At 46.4% G+C, this 20,013-nt stretch overlaps 1 protein-coding gene across 2 annotated transcripts in view; it reads right to left on the bottom strand.

Annotated features, from left to right (window-relative positions):
* Window positions 1–20,013, bottom strand: part of CHM (CHM Rab escort protein) — a 243,774-nt gene that overhangs the window by 200,595 nt on the left and 23,166 nt on the right. For both annotated transcript variants that reach the window (XM_030209030.1, XM_030209031.1), the window contains exon 3: window positions 5,751–5,823. In XM_030209030.1, the coding sequence (XP_030064890.1) occupies window positions 5,751–5,823 (73 nt within the window). The remainder of the gene's footprint in view (window positions 1–5,750; window positions 5,824–20,013) is intronic.

The following is a 20,013-nucleotide window of genomic DNA, read 5'->3' on the forward strand; positions in this document are numbered from 1 at the left end:
CAAAGCTGCAACCTGAACTCAATACCACTCCTTTCTGAAGACCTGCCTGGAGAAACGCTACGATGTGTGCGATCTGAGCAGAGAAGGGAGAAAGTCTGTGTGCAGAACATCAGCCCTCAAACATCCTCCACACCCTCGCATACGCCATGGATGTAGAGCATTTCTGAGCCTGAAGCAGGTAGCAATGACTGAATCAGAATAACCTTTTCAACTCAACCGAGTGCTTCCAACAGCCAAGCCGTAAGACTAAAGGGGCACGGATCCTGCATGAGCAGCAGACCTTGCTTCAGTAGGCCGTGTAGCTGGGGAAGATGGAGAGGACCCTCATCCAGCAGTTGAATCCGGTCCGCATACCACAGCGACACGGCTAATTTGGGACTATGACATATATTCTACCCCAGTGCAATGCGATCCTTTCAACACGTAGCCTACCATGGGCCAAGGAGGGAAGATATTTAGTAGATGTGTCTCTTGCCAGGGCTGCAGTAAAGAATCAATCCCCATCAAGCCTGGTTCTTGCCAACGGCTGAAGAACTTGGGCACATTGGCATTCCTTTTTTTCATCATCAAGTCCAGAAGCGGAGAACCGCGTCAGTGCACAATCAGCTGAAACCCCTGGCTGGATAGCTCCCATTCTACCAGGTCCAAGAAGTGCCTGGCTTAAAAAGTTCACCTCCACATTCAATAACCCAGTGATGTGAGCAGCCAAAAACAGAGAAGAAATTTCTCTGCCCAACTCATGAGGGAGGCCACCTCCACCGCCACTGGACAGCTGCAGGTCCCATCTTGCTTGTTGATATAAGCCACCACCATCACTTTGTCAGAGAAAACTTGGAACAGGGCCCCCATTGCCTTGAGCTCCAAGCAATTTATCGACCACTGAGGCTCCTGTTCAATGCAGGTGCCCTGTGCCAGATGGAACTTGTAATGAGCTCCCCAACCCGACTTGCTGGCATCCATTGTCACCACCTCCCAAGGTGTTATTGGAAAGGGAGCTCCAACGGTCAAATTTCTGGGCAACAACCACCACTGCATAGTCCATCGAGGAAACCAGAGTCCAACAAAGATGAAGGTCATACTTCAGTGACACCGGAAACTCCTGTAATGGCCACATAGGAGCGCTTGCCCATGGCACCACTTCCATCACCACTATCATTGATCCCAGAACCTGGATGTAGTCCCAGACCCCGAGTCTGCCTTCACTAAGAAGACAAATCTACTGAATCAGCTTTGATCTCCTGTATTCCGTGAGGAAGATCATCTCCCTTGCTGCTTCGAATAGAATGTCTAAATATTCCAGCATCTGCATTGGAGTTAGTCTGCTCTTCTAGAGATCAATCACCCAACCTGTCTGCAGAAGATGGTCAACTTTGTCAGTTGTTGCCATGCTGTCCGAATAGGACGACACATGAATGAGACAGTCAAGTCATTGAGAAAGGGGAGAAATCTGATTCCCTGGCATCAAAGGAAGGTTGTCACCACTACCATAATCTTGGTAAACGTTCTTGGTGCTGTGGAGAGACCAAAGGGCAAAAGCCCTGAACCAGAAGTGATGACTCGGCACCACAAAACATAGAAACCTCTGATGCAGTGGCTATATGGGTATATGGAAGTACGCCTCCTTCAGATTGAAGGCAGTGAGAAATTCTCCCACTTGAAGTGAGGCTATAACTACTCTTAATGTTTCCATACAAAAGCAGAACACTCGGAAATAGCAGTTTAGAACTTTGAGATCTAACCAGACAAAAGGAGCCTTCCTTCTTTGGGACAATGAAGTAGACAGAGTATCTGCCTTGTCCCTGTTTGGCCTAGGTAACTGGAACAATAGCCCGGAGTGCCAGCAAGAAATCTACTGTGGTCTGTGGCCTGAACCTTGATCACCATGGTTCCCTTTTGACAAGACAGGAGCAACTGGGCAGAAGAACTCCAACTTGTAACCTTCTGTAAGAATATCCAGAACTCACTGGTCTGATGTGATTTTGGCCCACACCTCCCGAAACTCCTGAAGACGTCCTCCAACTGAATCAGCCTCGCAACAATACGAAGCTCAGGAGGCATTGGATAAGCTAGCTAACTGTGAGGAGGACTTCCTGTCTGCAAGAAAGGAAGATTGGCATGCCTGAACCAGGCCGGTACTGTCTGCCGTCGCAAAATCGAGATTGAGAGCCTCCTGAAGACAGACGACCAGAGGCGGCTGAGAGGAGATAGGATAGAGGTCTATAAAATAATGAGTGGAGTTGAACGGGTAGATGTGAAGTGTCTGTTTACACTTTCCAAAAATACTAGGACTAGGGGGCATGCGAAGAAACTACAATGTAGTAAATTTAAAACGAATCGGAGAAAATGTTTCTTCACTCAACGTGTAATTAAACTCTGGAATTTGTTGCCAGAGAATGTGGTAAAGGCAGTTAGCTTAGTGGAGTTTTAAAAAGGTTTGGACGGCTTCCTGAAGAAAAAGTCCATAGACCATTATTAAATGGACAGTATAGAATGTTTTGCACTTTTTTGGGGTCTTGCCAGGTATTTCTGACCTGGATTGGCCACTGTTGGAAACAGGATGCTGGGCTTGATGGACCTTTGGTCTTTCCCAGTATGCCTACTTCTTGTCTCTTACCATTTTCTCTTATTGTATTGTCATTTTTACTTCTCCTATGTTAGCCACATTATGCCTGCGTGCGTGGGAAAATGTGGGGTAGAAATGTACTATAAATAAAAACTTATATTCCAACAACTGCTGTGGCTTAGTTTCCCCAGATCCTCTCCAAATAGTTGTGACAACCAAAGATATACTGTGAGCTGTAACTCATAATATGTCACGAATAGCATCCAGCTCAGCGTTATGGCACCCGTCTTGTGTTGCAGACTGTTGATGCCACTTCAGGCATGCTCACTCCCACTTTAAAGCCCACAGAGGCTATACCCCCTTCCAACTGCAAGGTGGTTTCTTAGTCACTCCTGTAACAATGGAGTCCACCCTGGGAAGCTGCAATTTCTCTTTCTCCTCTGGAACCAACAAGTAGAGGTGAGCCATGGCTTTTCCCACTCTCAGCCCCATGTCCATTCTGCTGTAATCAGGTCTCGAATGACTGGATGTTCCATTTTATGAAACAACCTCAGTACTTTCATGTCATCTTCCTCCTCTAACAGCTCCTTCAAAAATGACTTCTCTGAAAAGGCCAAGGACACATCAAAAAAGGAGGGAGAAGCAGAGACAGACCTCCAGGAGTGGATAGGTATCTCTTAGTAGCTGGACGGGCAGTGCAGCGAGAAACTGAAGCACCCCTGATGCAGCGGAATGCTCTGTTGAGCCCTGAGGTTGTAAAATGGTGGCTGTACTCCATGTGTGATCAGACAGAGGCCGTTCCTCATTGCCAGTTGGACCAGACAAATGGCACCCGTTTCCGTGGTCTCCTGTGCACCAACCACTTAACTGCCTCTGATGGAGCTGCCACTCACCCCGACTGGCACAAATGCAGTTCAACACAGTCCCAAGAAGTGAGTCAGGATCCCTCCCCTGCACCAAGTAGAAACTGCAGCCCTCCAAGCGGTTCCAAGTCAAACTTTAGTCAGACTTACCACTGCCAACTGCTCCCCCTAACCGCAGTCTCCACAAGTCTTACCCAGATGAGCAAGAATAAGGACTGATACTCTGTCCCATTCTCTCCAGTAAACCTCTTTCCTTCGCCTTTCTTTTGTTTTTATTTCTTTCTTCTTCTTTTTAAGGTTGTTGTGCTGGAAAAGGAGAGCTCCAGGAAACAGAGGGAGAGGTGAAGGTGAAGGGAGAGAAGAAGTAAATTTGCAGGGCGCCAGAGACAGACACTCTGCAGTCTCAAGCCACCTGCAAAGCTCAACTGGGGACCAGCTGACCCCAGGAACAAAGCACTCAGAACCAAAGGCTGAAAAGTGTGTCCATCCACCTTATGGAGACAGAAAATAAGAAGGAGCTGGACTAGATGCCAAGAGATATGTCTCGGCTAAGTTTTCGGTTCTCTATCTCCACAACTATCCCACAGGTTCTGGAATAGTGGGACCCTACGTAATGGAAGAAGCTATTTAGGTTCATCAGTCTTTCAGATAGTAGTGTTTTTAGCAGCCATTGTTTAACACAAATTCTAGATTGGTTGTTCTATGAGAAACAGAGTCCATGAAAATGTAGCAGAAAGATACAGAAATATTTCCAACTGTACTAGGTGCAACCTACAGTACCTAGTAAAAGTCTTCACATTCTGCTGTCTAGTAAACACAATTCAAAATATATTAAAGTGGGAGTTTGTTTCACCGAATCATACAACACTTTCAAAATAAAGGAACAGAAATATTTGAGAAAGTAATTAAGAACAAGAAACTAAAATGTCTTGATAAGTTGTCACACCCTTTACATTAGCAAACTCACATTAATTCCATTTTCAAAAATTACCTTGAAAAAAAAACATAAAAAGAATCCACTTTCTCATTCATGGAATATGTACTAACTTAAGTACTTATGGATGATGTATACATCAAGCTGTTCCTGATGTACAAAAGGTCTAAACACGACAACAAGGAGCTGTTCAAAGAATTTTTGGGATAATGTTATTCAAAGGTATAGACTAGGGGAAGACTATAAGAAAATTTTTATATGCTTGAATATTCCTTGGGGCAAAAAGTGGAAATAGTTTGACACCACAGACGCTGCCTTGATTAGGCCATCCCTCCAAAGTCAGTAGCCATGAGTAAGGAAGCAATTCCGCCATGAAGAATGAGTAAAAACCACATCATCCAACTGTGTAAAGTTAGTAGACTTAAAACATAAGCTATTCTGCCAAGAAGAATGGGTGAAAACTACATCATCCTACTGTGTAAAGATGGTAGACATTTATTCTAAACAGCTTACTGCTGTTACTATTTCAAAAGGGGCTTTCATCAAGTACTGTGTGAAGGATTTTGAAGACTTATGGAACCAATATGAATGTTTTCTCTTTTTACCTGATTGTTTATTATGTCATCCATGCTTTCTTTATAATACCAATTGTATCTGGAATGGCGTAAGCCATGACGGAAATTGTAAGCCACATTGACCCTGCAAATAGGTGGGAAAATGTGGGATACAAATGCAACAAATAAATATCTTTTGGTTTCTTATTTGAAATTGATATACATATTTTATTGTGATGGACACAGGAGCCAACTCTGTGGGTGCTAGTGGGAACTGATCACACCCACTATTAAGAAAGCTTTTTCACAGTGTCCAGGAAGGGGTCATTTGTATTGTGTTTATCACTCTCAATCATTTTGAAATATGTTGGCCCCTATGGTAGAAGCGTATGTTGTTTAGATCAGTGAGAAACTCCTACTTTAATGCTTTCTGAACTGCACATAGACAGCAGAGCGTGAAAAACGTACACCTGTACAAAGAACTGTACCTGATTACAAATTTCCAAGCCTACCTAAATATGCCTCCTGTAGATGCTACAACCTGTAAACTCCACAAGGAAGCATAATGCAAGTAATAAAGTGAACATTAGCATCTAATATAATTATTTATTTTAATTTCTTGATAGTACCACATACTGCACAAAAATGCTCATAAACAGTTTACAATAAAAAAAAATGATTTAGAAGAAAAGGAGAGGAAATTACATCACTCATCTCAATACCCTAGCTTAGGAGTCAAGTTCATTCCTGTCATGGTATGTGCAAAACTAACCCATTTGGGAGACACTTTGCCTCAGGACAAATTTTCAAAAATTCAAGTCAAATATGTACTGTACCTTGTATTCCTCCAACCAGGATAAAAGTCCTGAAAAGGTAAAGCTGGCCCAGTTTCCTCCATAGTAATTTTTCCTGCAGGTTAAAAAAAACAATATATATATATATATATATATATATATATATATATATAAATAAAATACAGTACAATGCGAAAAATGAGTAAATTAAAATAGGTTCACCATTCAATAATAATGTGCTGCCATCAGGACACCAGAAGTCCAAGTAATCAGATGTTATAAACTTATGGTAGTGCTGTATCACACTGTTACTGCCCACAAGTAATACCATCAAGAATTTAGGACCACATGATTAGACAAAAGGGTTGAATATTTCCTGCTTTGGACTGGCTTTCGGACACAGAGAGCAATATTTTATTTACAGTGTTGTTAGTTTATACAGCATTGCATGAGCACTCACATGTTAAAAATAGACAGACTCAAGAAAGGGCACCAAACATTAGGCACAAAAAAATTGAGCACTAAGCAAGTTTTCTATATTGCCCAAGTTTGGTATTGAAGCCGTTATAAGAATACTAACTTAAGTCAGTATCTGAGTGCTAAACTTTAGGCGAGAGCATGTATGCCAAGTCAAAGGCTGGTGTAAATGCTCGCACCTAAATCCTCTAAATTGTGCATGTAACTGTCAGTATTCTATAAACTTAGCGTCAAAATGTCGGACACACCCCTGACCCACCCATGCCCTTCCCATATTAACACCCACTTTGCAGATACGCGCTATAAAACTTAAGTACTAAGTTTACAGGAGTGCCTATTTGGAGTTACACACACACAACTGCAAATTGGGGCCAATTAAGGGTCATTCCTGACAACTGCAAATTGGGGCCAATTAAGGGTCATTCCTGGCTGTTAAAGTCAATTACCATCCACTTAAACAATTAAGTTAGGCACTGTTCTATAACTTGTGCAAACAATTTTGCACTCTTGTTGCAAAATTGTGCGTCCGAATTTACAGAATTAGGGGAAGTCCTCATCCCAAAGACTGTAAAGACTCACAGAGCTTGCTGAAGGTTACACAGTGAGAAGAGGAAAGGGAAAGGGAAATGGGACTTGATATACTGCCTTTCTGTGATTTTTGCAACTACATTCAAAGCGGTTTAAGCGAATGCTACATACCTGTAGAAGGTATTCTCCGAGGACAGCAGGCTGATTGTTCTCACTGATGGGTGACGTCCACGGCAGTCCCTCCAATCGGAATCTTCACTAGCAAAGGCCTTTGCTAGCCCTCGCGCGCCGCGCATGCGCAGCCGTCTTCCCGCCCGAAACCGGCTTGTGCCGGCCAGTCTCATGTGTAGCAAGACAAAGACAAGGGAAGACACAACTCCAAAGGGGAGGCGGGCGGGTTTGTGAGAACAATCAGCCTGCTGTCCTCGGAGAATACCTTCTACAGGTATGTAGCATTCGCTTTCTCCAAGGACAAGCAGGTTGCTTGTTCTCACTGATGGGGTATCCCTAGCCCCCAGGCTCACTCAAAACAACAACCATGGTCAATTGGGCCTCGCAACGGCGAGGACATAACTGAGATTGACCTAAAAAATTTACCAACTAACTGAGAGTGGAGCCTGGAACAGAACAAACAGGGCCCTCGGGGGGTGGAGTTGGATCCTAAAGCCCAAACAGGTTCTGAAGAACTGACTGCCCGAACCGACTGTCGTGTCGGGTATCCTGCTGCAGGCAGTAATGAGATGTGAATGTGTGGACAGATGACCACGTCGCAGCTTTGCAAATTTCTTCAATAGAGGCTGACTTCAAGTGGGCTACCGACGCAGCCATGGCTCTAACATTATGAGCCGTGACATGACCCTCAAGAGCCAGCCCCGCCTGGGCGTAAGTGAAGGAAATGCAATCTGCTAGCCAATTGGATATGGTGCGTTTCCCCACAGCCACTCCCCTCCTATTGGGATCAAAAGAAACAAACAATTGGGCGGACTGTCTGTTGGGCTGTGTCCGCTCCAGATAGAAGGCCAATGCTCTCTTGCAGTCCAATGTGTGCAGCTGACGTTCAGCAGGGCAGGAATGAGGACGGGGAAAGAATGTTGGCAAGACAATTGACTGGTTCAGATGGAACTCCGACACAACCTTTGGTAGGAACTTAGGGTGAGTGCGGAGGACTACTCTGTTATGATGAAATTTGGTGTAAGGGACCTGGGCTACCAGGGCCTGAAGCTCACTGACTCTACGAGCTGAAGTAACTGCCACCAAGAAAATGACCTTCCAGGTCAAGTACTTCAGATGGCAGGAGTTCAGTGGCTCAAAAGGAGGTTTCATCAGCTGGGTGAGAACGACATTGAGATCCCATGACACTGTAGGAGGCTTGACAGGGGGCTTTGACAAAAGCAAACCTCTCATGAAGCGAACAACTAAAGGCTGTCCTGAGATCGGCTTACCTTCCACACGGTAATGGTATGCACTGATTGCACTAAGGTGAACCCTTACAGAGTTGGTCTTGAGACCAGACTCAGACAAGTGCAGAAGGTATTCAAGCAGGGTCTGTGTAGGACAAGAGCGAGGATCTAGGGCCTTGCTGTCACACCAGACGGCAAACCTCCTCCATAGAAAGAAGTAACTCCTCTTAGTGGAATCTTTCCTGGAAGCAAGCGAGATACGGGAGACACCCTCTGACAGACCCAAAGAGGCAAAGTCTACGCTCTCAACATCCAGGCCGTGAGAGCCAGGGACCGGAGGTTGGGATGCAGAAGAGCCCCTTCGTCCTGCGTGATGAGAGTCGGAAAACACTCCAATCTCCACGGTTCTTCGGAGGACAACTCCAGAAGAAGAGGGAACCAGATCTGACGCGGCCAAAAAGGAGCAATCAGAATCATGGTGCCTCGGTCTTGCTTGAGTTTCAACAAAGTCTTCCCCACCAGAGGTATGGGAGGATAAGCATACAGCAGACCCTCCCCCCAGTTCAGGAGGAAGGCATCCGACGCCAGTCTGCCGTGGGCCTGCAGCCTGGAACAGAACTGAGGGACTTTGTGGTTGGCTCGAGATGCGAAGAGATCTACCAAGGGGGTGCCCCACACCTGGAAGATCTGTCGCACTACATGGGAATTGAGCGACCACTCGTGAGGTTGCATAATCCTGCTCAACCTGTCGGCCAGACTGTTGTTTATGCCTGCCAGATATGTGGCTTGGAGCACCATGCCGTGACGGCGAGCCCAGAGCCACATGCTGACGGCTTCCTGACACAGGGGGCGAGATCCGGTGCCCCCCTGCTTGTTGACGTAGTACATGGCAACCTGGTTGTCTGTCTGAATTTGGATAATTTGGTGGGACAGCCGATCTCTGAAAGCCTTCAGAGCGTTCCAGATCGCTCGTAACTCCAGAAGATTGATCTGCAGATCGCGTTCCTGGAGGGACCAGCTTCCTTGGGTGTGAAGCCCCTCGACATGAGCTCCCCACCCCAGGAGAGATGCATCCGTGGTCAGCACTTTTTGTGGCTGAGGAATTTGGAAAGGACGTCCCAGAGTCAGATTGGACCAAATCGGCCACCAATACAGGGATTCGAGAAAACTCGTGGACAGGTGGATTACGTCTTCTAGATCCCCAGCAGCCTGAAACCACTGGGAAGCTAGGGTCCATTGGGCAGATCTCATGTGAAGGCGGGCCATGGGAGTCACATGGACTGTGGAGGCCATGTGGCCTAGCAATCTCAACATCTGCCGAGCTGTGATCTGCTGGGACGCCCGCACCCGCGAGACGAGGGACAACAAGTTGCTGGCCCTCGCCTCTGGGAGATAGGCGCAAGCCGTCCGAGAATCCAGCAGAGCTCCTATGAATTCTAGTCTCTGCACTGGGAGAAGATGGGACTTTGGATAATTTATCACAAACCCCAGTAGCTCCAGGAGGCGAATAGTCATCTGCATGGACTGCAGGGCTCCTGCCTCGGATGTGTTCTTCACCAGCCAATCGTCGAGATATGGGAACACGTGCACCCCCAGCCTGCAAAGTGCTGCTGCTACTACAGCCAAGCACTTTGTGAACACCCTGGGTGCAGAGGCGAGCCCAAAGGGTAGCACACAGTACTGGAAGTGACGTGTGCCCAGCTGAAATCGCAGATACTGTCTGTGAGCTGGCAGTATCGGGATGTGTGTGTAGGCATCCTTCAAGTCCAGAGAGCATAGCCAATCGTTTTGCTGAATCATGGGAAGGAGGGTGCCCAGGGAAAGCATCCTGAACTTTTCTTTGACCAGATATTTGTTCAGGGCCCTTAGGTCTAGGATGAGACGCATCCCCCCTGTTTTCTTTTCCACAAGAAAGTACCTGGAATAGAATCCCAGCCCTTCTTGCCCGGATGGCACGGGCTCGACCGCATTGGCGCTGAGAAGGGCGGAGAGTTCCTCTACAAGTACCTGCTTGTGCTGGAAGCTGTAAGACTGAGCTCCCGGTGGACAATTTGGAGGTTTTGAGGCCAAATTGAGGGTGTATCCTTGCCGGACTATTTGGAGAACCCACTGATCGGAGGTTATGAGAGGCCACCTTTGGTGAAAAGCTTTCAACCTCCCTCCGACTGGCAGGTCGCCCGGCACTGACACTTGGATGGCGGCTATGCTCTGCTGGAGCCAGTCAAAAGCTCGTCCCTTGCTTTTGCTGGGGAGCCGAGGGGCCTTGCTGAGGCGCACGCTGCTGACGAGAGCGAGCGCGCTGGGGCTTAGCCTGGGCCGCAGGCTGTCGAGAAGGAGGATTGTACCTACGCTTGCCAGAAGAGTAGGGAACAGTCTTCCTTCCCCCAAAAAATCTTCTACCTGTAGAGGTAGAGGCTGAAGGCTGCCGGCGGGAGAACTTGTCGAATGCGGTGTCCCGCTGGTGGAGCTGCTCTACCACCTGTTCGACTTTCTCTCCAAAAATGTTATCCGCACGGCAAGGCGAGTCCGCAATCCGCTGCTGGATTCTATTCTCCAGGTCGGAGGCACGCAGCCATGAGAGCCTGCGCATCACCACACCTTGAGCAGCGGCCCTGGACGCAACATCAAAGGTGTCATACACCCCTCTGGCCAGGAATTTTCTGCACGCCTTCAGCTGCCTGACCACCTCCTGAAAAGGCTTGGCTTGCTCAGGGGGGAGCGCATCAACCAAGCCCGCCAACTGCCGCACATTGTTCCGCATGTGTATGCTCGTGTAGAGCTGGTAGGACTGAATTTTGGCCACGAGCATAGAAGAATGGTAGGCCTTCCTCCCAAAGGAGTCTAAGGTTCTAGAGTCCTTGCCCGGGGGCGCCGAAGCATGCTCCCTAGAACTCTTAGCCTTCTTTAGGGCCAGATCCACAACTCCAGAATCATGAGGCAACTGAGTGCGCATCAGATCTGGGTCCCCATGGATCCGGTACTGGGACTCGATCTTCTTGGGGATGTGGGGATTAGTTAAAGGCTTGGTCCAGTTCGCCAGCAATGTCTTTTTTAGGACATGGTGCATGGGTACAGTGGACGCTTCCTTAGGTGGAGAAGGATAGTCCAGGAGCTCAAACATTTCAGCCCTGGGCTCGTCCTCCACAACCACCGGGAAGGGGATGGCCGTAGACATCTCCCGGACAAAGGAAGCAAAAGACAGACTCTCAGGAGGAGAAAGCTGTCTTTCAGGAGAGGGAGTGGGATCGGAAGGAAGACCCTCAGACTCCTCGTCAGAGAAATATCTGGGGTCTTCTTCCTCTTCCCACGAGGCCTCACCCTCGGTGTCAGACACAAGTTCACGGACCTGTGTCTGCAACCGTGCCCGACTCGACTCCGTGGAGCCACGTCCACGATGGGGGCGTCGAGAGGTAGACTCCCTCGCCCGCATCGGCAAAGCTCCCTCCGCCGACGTAGTCGGGGAGCCGTCCTGGGAGGCGACGGCAGCCGGTACCGCACGCGGCACCGACGCCGGAGACCTCACCTCGGGCGATGGGCCAACCCGCTCGACGGTACCGGTGGCGCAAGCACCGCCGGTACCGGAGGGGTAGGGCGCAACAGCTCTCCCAGAATCTCTGGGAGAACGGCCCGGAGGCTCTCGTTCAGAGCGGCTGCAGAGAAAGGCATGGAGGTCAATGCAGGCGTCGACGTCAGAACCTGTTCCGGGCGTGGAGGCTGTTCCGGGCTGTCCAGAGTGGAGCGCATCGACACCTCCTGAACAGAGGGTGAGCGGTCCTCTCGGCGTCGATGCCTGCTGGGTGCCGACTCCTTCGGCGACCCAGAGCTCTCGGTACCGACATGGGAAGGGGACCGGTGACGATGCTTCTTCGACTTCTTGGGACGAAGCATGTCACCGGAGCTTCCCAGCACCGACGAGGAGGACGTAGAATCCAGCCGTCGCTTCCTCGGGGCCGAGACCGAAGAAGGTCGGTCTCGGGGGGGGCTGTACCGCAGGAGCCCTCAGGGTAGGGGGAGACCCACCCGAAGGCTCACCGCCACCAGCAGGGGAATGGACAGCCCTCACCTGCACTCCAGACGAAGCACCACCGTCCGACGACATCAGCAGACGAGGTCCCGATACCACCGACGTCGATGCAGCTGTCCGATGTCTCAGCGCCGATGCAGAGGGCCGATGCCTCGATGCACTCGATGCACTGGCCGCCGAGGATGAACGTCCGGACGCTGAAGACGTCGATGCACTCGATACCCCCGGTGCCGATGCCGACGAAGAGCCCGAGAACAAAATGTTCCACTGGGCTAACCTCGCTACCTGAGTCCGCCTTTGTAAAAGGGAACACAGACTACAGGCCTGAGGGCGGTGCCCAGCCCCCAGACACTGAAGACACGATGCGTGCCTGTCAGTGAGCGAGATTACCCGGGCGCACTGGGTGCACTTCTTGAAGCCGCTGGAAGGCTTCGATGTCATGGGCGGAAAAATCACGCCGGCGAAATCGAAAGACAAAATGGCGAAATTTGGCACCAGAAAAATAGGAAATTTCGACCGGGGCCTAAGTAAGGCCTACCCCGACGACGAAAGAAAACTTAACGGGGCGAAAAAACTCTAAGTAGAGGAAGGAAAAAACCCAAAGAGGTTAATCCAAACAATTTTTGGAGTTTCTACAGAAACGAGTCGAAAACGACGCGCGAGGTCGACTTTTCCAGGCACGAACGGTAAAACACAACCGTACCGAGCGCGGAAAAAAGGAGACTGGCCGGCACAAGCCGGTTTCGGGCGGGAAGACGGCCGCGCATGCGCGGTGCGCATCGGCGCGCAAGGGCTAGCAAAGGCCTTTGCTAGTGAAGATTCCGATTGGAGGGGCTGCCGTGGATGTCACCCATCAGTGAGAACAAGCAGCCTGCTTGTCCTCGGAGAACATAGTATATACAGGTAATTATTTGTACCTGAGGCAATGGAGGATTAAATGCCCAGAGTCACAAGGAGCTGCAGTGGGAATCAACCCAGTTCCCTAGGATCAAAGGTCCGCTGCATTAACCACTAAGCTACCACTCCACTCTTTTAAGGGAAAAAATGGAGGGAGAAAGGAAGGGAAACAGAAGTGCCTGCTTACTTATTTGGGCTCCAACCAGTAAACTATCAGCCTTAATCAAGCAGTTTGGTTTGCAGTTTCTTACATTCGTAGAGTATTGTGCTCCTCTGTGGGAAAAACATTCCTGGAGTCAAAGCTTGTGCTGCGTTCAGTGTTTCTGCACTACTTGATTCTAATTTATCTAAGGTAACCTTCTATCGTTCATACTCCAAAAGGAAAACTATTGATGTCCTTGCAGAAAACAAAATCAATTCCTCCCCAGCACCAGATGTTGGTGACAATCTCTCCTAAGAGTTTGACTGGCAGAGGATAAAGAAGCATATTTTCTCTTATATCAAAATCACTCGATCAGAAGCTACCTCAAAAGAACTTCTACTAGCTTAGAGCAGTGGTCCTGAACTGGTGTGTCCCCAAGAGATGGGAGGTGTATCACAAAACGTTTGGTACAGACAGCAAGTCTGTGTTTCCTTTACCACCATCACTGCTTGGAAGCTGGGAAGACCAACAATCTTGAGAGTCAGGTTCTTGAAATCCCTGTAACTGGTCCCTATTTCTGAATCCCTAAGACCCCCAATAATAACTGCTGCCTCCAGCCCCAACTGAACGTTTTGCAAGTCTGCAGGTTCTGATTGCTCTATAGTTTGAGTAGCATATTTGCAAGTTTTTGTGTTGCTTCACAGAATCTGGCAGTGGAGGGATTTTGCTATTACTGAGGTCACACCAGAATTTGAAACCTGTTTTGTTGTATGACAAATGAGAAATCTGGGACTGACGTGTTGCATACAGCTTTTTGATATAAAGTGAGCAAATTCACACTAAACTTATAATTAAACAATGAAATATTTAGGTGTGCTTTGTTCAGTTGTGAACTTCAGTGTTCGGTGTGTCACATATAAGAATACTGTCAGGTGCATCACAACAGAAGAAAGGTTGAGAACCACTGGTTTAGAGTGAAGGCAAAGAACATGGATTTCATTTTGCATACAAGACTTTTCCATAAAAAGGCAACCTTTAACTCTCAACAGTAAATATAACTAACTGAAAGCATGGAAGACTACCTTAGTGGCCTAGTGGTTAGGGTGGTGGACTTTGGTCCTGGGGAACTGAGTTCAATTCCCACCTCAGGCACAGACAAGTCACTTAACCCTCCATTGCCCCATGTAAGCCGCATTGAGCCTGCTATGGGTGGGAAAGCGCGGGGTACACATGTAACAAAAATAAAAATTATGTCTTAAGCTTTCAGTGGGCAGAAAGCTGAGGAGAGATGGAAAACCACTTCCTCTGGTCCATTTTAAAAACAAAATCAGCCAGCCAGTTAGATAATTAATAGGACTCTGAGCAAACACTAACAGCAAGCAAGGACTTCACTTGTACCTCTCCATTTATTCCTCTGTAGCTTAGCAGCAGCCAGTCATGAACTAGAAACTTTTCAAACACATTTAACAGGGCAGGGCTTCAAACAGTTCAGTTAGATGTGGGTTTCCTGCATAACTACTACTACTATTTAACATTCCTATAGCGCTACAAGGCATACGCAGCGCTACACATAACCAATTATATGTAAATTAATTAGGCTCCTAGACTACCTGCCTACATGTGAATCACCCACTATTCATGCTAGTTACCATGAAAATCAGAACTAGAGTTTCCAACCCATGAAATAACTGATTGTTCTTTGACAATTTGAGAAGGCAAAGAGAAGATGTCATAGACCACTACTGGCCTTTTGTTTTTTTTGAACCAGACAACTGCTTAACTAGATCTCAAATTGTTTTTTTTAAATGTAATCCAGTGGCTCCAAAGCCTGTCTTTGGCCTCTTCAGCCAGTCAGGCTTTCGGGATATCCACCATGAATATTTATGAGAGAGATTTGAATGCACTGCCTCCGCTGTATGCAATCTCTCTAACAAATATTCACTGTGGATATCCTGAAAACCTGACTGGCTAGGGAGTCCACATGAGAGATTTGGGAACGACTGTTGTACTCTATTTTCAAAAGACAGTTGGGGAGGCGAGTACATTGACCCCTTCACCTATCCCCTCATTGAAAAAATGTATTTTTGTAGCAAATAAATGGCATTGCTGCTCTAAAAAAAGCAGGCCATACTGGAAGATGTAGTTGACTCAATGGCATCAAAAACCAAATTGCATTTGCAAATCAAAAAGGGGGGGGGGGGGAAGGAAAACTGTAAATGAGAAACTTTTTTACCATTTTGTACAGACAAAAATAACTTTAAAAAATGATGATGCAAGCTAAGAGAGCTGAAACAAGTGAAACCCGAGGAAGGAAACACCTGTTTCATAAATAGGGAAGGAGTCAACCCTTACAAGGGGGGGAGGAGTTCTGAACATGAAAATTACAAATACAGTGCACAGAATTTTCAAAATTTTTTTGGCACAGAATTCCCCCAGGAATACATATATAACTGCCTATGTGTAGTTGGCATGGTGACAAATTGCCAACTGCCCTGTTTGTAATGCCGCGGCTTTGGTTGCCATGTTGAGCAGACTGGATGGACCGTTTGGGTCTTTATCTGCCGTCACTTACTATGTATCTACTGCTCTCTCTCATTTCACTTTAGCCTCTTCAAGTTTAAACTGAATGCTGCACTCCAATATTTTAAATTGCAAATTACTTTTCTAAATCATCTAGCATCTATCCTTGAAATTTCACGTCAACATCTCATTAATATTTGCAGCAAACATGGCTCTCTGAAAAGAACCACCAATTTTACATTTATTGAGACGGATAGCTGGCATGTAGAAATAGAGCTCCTTCAATTACAATTTGGCAGAAGTTAACTTTGGTTTAAGATCTGTCCATGGGAATTTATGACAACTAGGCAATGAAGTGACTATTCCATATGAGATTAGCTGCTGTTGATGGTGATTTCTGGACAGTGTTTATAAATCAAGAATGGTGGTACTCAGTATTTTATAATGAGCTTCTTCTGAACTACCTAATGCCAAACCTTGAGAAGTAAATTACGATAAATATATCCTTGACTGTAGATTAGAAAATAATCAACTGTTTAGTGAAAAAGATAGGCACTAATATACAACAATTCTTCTACACATGAAACTTTTGGGGTTTTTTAACTACAGATATACATAGGATCAGGCAAGATGCTTTATAAAATAGGTAAGAGAATCTGGAGCAAAGTCCATAAAGTGCATGCCATCAGCCATTTGTGGAACATAAACACTTATTTTCTCTCTCTGAAGTTGTTAAAAGTCCAAGATAAGCAGCACAACAAATAAACAATGAAAGTAACTATGTAAGCACTGGTCTTGATTCTACTGTCATTATCACCTAAATAAAGCTCTTTTTGCTTAGACATATTTTTGACAGAAGGACAAAACTGATGGCATAAAATTGTAATTGTCTAAACAAGTAAAAATAATTTATAGAGATCATTATAATGCAAGTTAAACTAAAATGAACTAAAAATGCACCCACTGTGGTAGAATTGCACAAAATAAATCCTTGAAGAAAGTAATTCAAAGACAATAATAATTCCCTGTACTTCGAAGAAAATCTAAATAGGTTTGATTTTCCTAAAGGACAGTTCTCAAAATGTATTCAGATCAGTGAAGCATACTTGCAACCCAATATACGGTAGCATAACACATGTTAAAGTAAGAAAAACAAATCTCACAGTATCAATGTCTGGTTATATTTGTTTCAGAAAGACAATATTAAGACGATTTTAACATGCCAAACACTGCTTCTGTCTGAGTAAGACAAACCAAAGGCTATTCCTCCCCCTCATGTCCCCATAAAAAGTACCCAAACAAGTATGAGATCAGAGTAATGTCAACGTGGTAGAACATTTTCAAAACACGGAAATGGTCTCACCTTTTCAGTATTTCTCTAAGGTCAGAAATGGTTCCCAAAGACTGGAGATGGGCAGATGTGGTTCCTTTTCACACAAGTAGAAATAAGGAGAAAGCTGGGAACCACGAAGGCGGTCATGGATTTGATATACCACCTTTCTGTAGATACAACCAAAGCGTTTTACATATTTCAGGTATTTTTTCTGTCCCTAGTGGGCTCACAATCTGTACAACCACAAGCCAGTAAGTGTCATCTTGGTGGTGAGTAAATTAATAGACGCTGCTAAAACAGGGAAAAGTGCAGCTTCTGGAACCCATTTGATTACAAAATCCGAGGCAGAATGGTTTTACCAGTGGAAGGTCTTATCAGAAAAAAAATTTGGTCAATTTCTTTGACTAGGTGACTATGGAGTTGCCTTGGGAGTTAGTGCTAAATATAACGTGCATTGATTTCACCAGAGCCCTGAACTGTTCCATATAAGCGACTTATACATTGGATGCTCGTGGTATGGAGCCTAAACTGACTGACTGGATTAGAACCTGGTTGAGCGGGAGATAAAGAATATTGGTTAGAGGCATTCATTCTGAGGAAAGGTATGTTACCAGTGCTATGCCATAGGGATTAATTAGACCTTGGGTCCAGTTTCTTTCAAGATTTTGTTGGTAATATTGCAACAAGGCAACCCAGAAAGGTTTGTCTTTTTGCAGATGATGCCAAAATTTGCAACAATGTGTGTGGGAAATGAGGAGGGATGTGGGAAAGTTTGTTTAAAATCATATGCCAGGTCTTTAAGGCCATTGATGGTATAGGACTGAAGTATTTACCTGAAAACTGAATGTACAGTGGTGGAAATAAGTATTTGATCCCTTGCTGATTTTGTAAGTTTGCCCACTGACAAAGACATGAGCAGCCCATAATTGAAGGGTAGGTTATTGGTAACAGTGAGAGATAGCACATCACAAATTAAATCCGGAAAATCACATTGTGGAAAGTATATGAATTTATTTGCATTCTGCAGAGGGAAATAAGTATTTGATCCCCCACCAACCAGTAAGAGATCTGGCCCCTACAGACCAGGTAGATGCTCCAAATCAACTCGTTACCTGCATGACAGACAGCTGTCGGCAATGGTCACCTGTATGAAAGACACCTGTCCACAGACTCAGTGAATCAGTCAGACTCTAACCTCTACAAAATGGCCAAGAGCAAGGAGCTGTCTAAGGATGTCAGGGACAAGATCATACACCTGCACAAGGCTGGAATGGGCTACAAAACCATCAGTAAGACGCTGGGCGAGAAGGAGACAACTGTTGGTGCCATAGTAAGAAAATGGAAGAAGTACAAAATGACTGTCAATCGACAAAGATCTGGGGCTCCACGCAAAATCTCACCTCGTGGGGTATCCTTGATCATGAGGAAGGTTAGAAATCAGCCTACAACTACAAGGGGGGAACTTGTCAATGATCTCAAGGCAGCTGGGACCACTGTCACCATGAAAACCATTGGTAACACATTACGACATAACGGATTGCAATCCTGCAGTGCCCGCAAGGTCCCCCTGCTCCGGAAGGCACATGTGACGGCCCGTCTGAAGTTTGCCAGTGAACACCTGGATGATGCCGAGAGTGATTGGGAGAAGGTGCTGTGGTCAGATGAGACAAAAATTGAGCTCTTTGGCATGAACTCAACTTGCCGTGTTTGGAGGAAGAGAAATGCTGCCTATGACCCAAAGAACACCGTCCCCACTGTCAAGCATGGAGGTGGAAATGTTATGTTTTGGGGGTGTTTCTCTGCTAAGGGCACAGGACTACTTCACCGCATCAATGGGAGAATGGATGGGGCCATGTACCGTACAATTCTGAGTGACAACCTCCTTCCCTCCGCCAGGGCCTTAAAAATGGGTCGTGGCTGGGTCTTCCAGCACGACAATGACCCAAAACATACAGCCAAGGCAACAAAGGAGTGGCTCAGGAAGAAGCACATTAGGGTCATGGAGTGGCCTAGCCAGTCACCAGACCTTAATCCCATTGAAAACTTATGGAGGGAGCTGAAGCTGCGAGTTGCCAAGCAACAGCCCAGAACTCTTAATGATTTAGAGATGATCTGCAAAGAGGAGTGGACCAAAATTCCTCCTGACATGTGTGCAAACCTCATCATCAACTACAGAAGACGTCTGACCGCTGTGCTTGCCAACAAGGGTTTTGCCACCAAGTATTAGGTCTTGTTTGCCAGAGGGATTAAATACTTATTTCCCTCTGCAGAATGCAAATAAATTCATATACTTTCCACAATGTGATTTTCCGGATTTAATTTGTGATATGCTATCTCTCACTGTTACCAATAACCTACCCTTCAATTATGGGCTGCTCATGTCTTTGTCAGTGGGCAAACTTACAAAATCAGCAAGGGATCAAATACTTATTTCCACCACTGTATATGTGCGATAAGGACCTTTGTTCAAGCCAGTCATGGAATTTATCAGGAGTGGCCTAGTGGTTAGGGTGGTGGACTTTGGTCCTGGGGAACTGAGTTTGATTCCCACTTCAGGCACAGGCAGCTCCTTGTGACTCTGGGCAAGTCACTTAACCCTCCATTGCCCCATGTAAGCCGCATTGAGCCTGCCATGAGTGGGAAAGCGCGGGGTACAAATGTATCAAAAAAATACAAAACATTTTATACTGCCCTATTACCGCCGGGAACACTCTGGCTATACAAAAATAAATACATTTTGGAGCACCGGAAATGACGGCGCACTAGGGGTGGGAAGTACCGCCGGGCTGCTGTGGTAGCCTGGTGGTACTTCCAGTATAGCGAGCGGTAAGCCCGCGCTGAGCTTACCACCTCTTAGTAAAAGGAGCCCTAAGGGTCATAATGTAAGCCGACCCAGATTGTACAGAACCAGTGAAACATAATCCATTTGTTGAGCTCCAGTTAAAACTTTGTCAGCTGCATTCTGTACAACCTGCAGAGCTCAT

This window comes from Microcaecilia unicolor, chromosome 7, assembly GCF_901765095.1.
Source record: "Microcaecilia unicolor chromosome 7, aMicUni1.1, whole genome shotgun sequence".
Classification (NCBI taxonomy): Eukaryota; Metazoa; Chordata; class Amphibia; order Gymnophiona; family Siphonopidae; genus Microcaecilia; species Microcaecilia unicolor.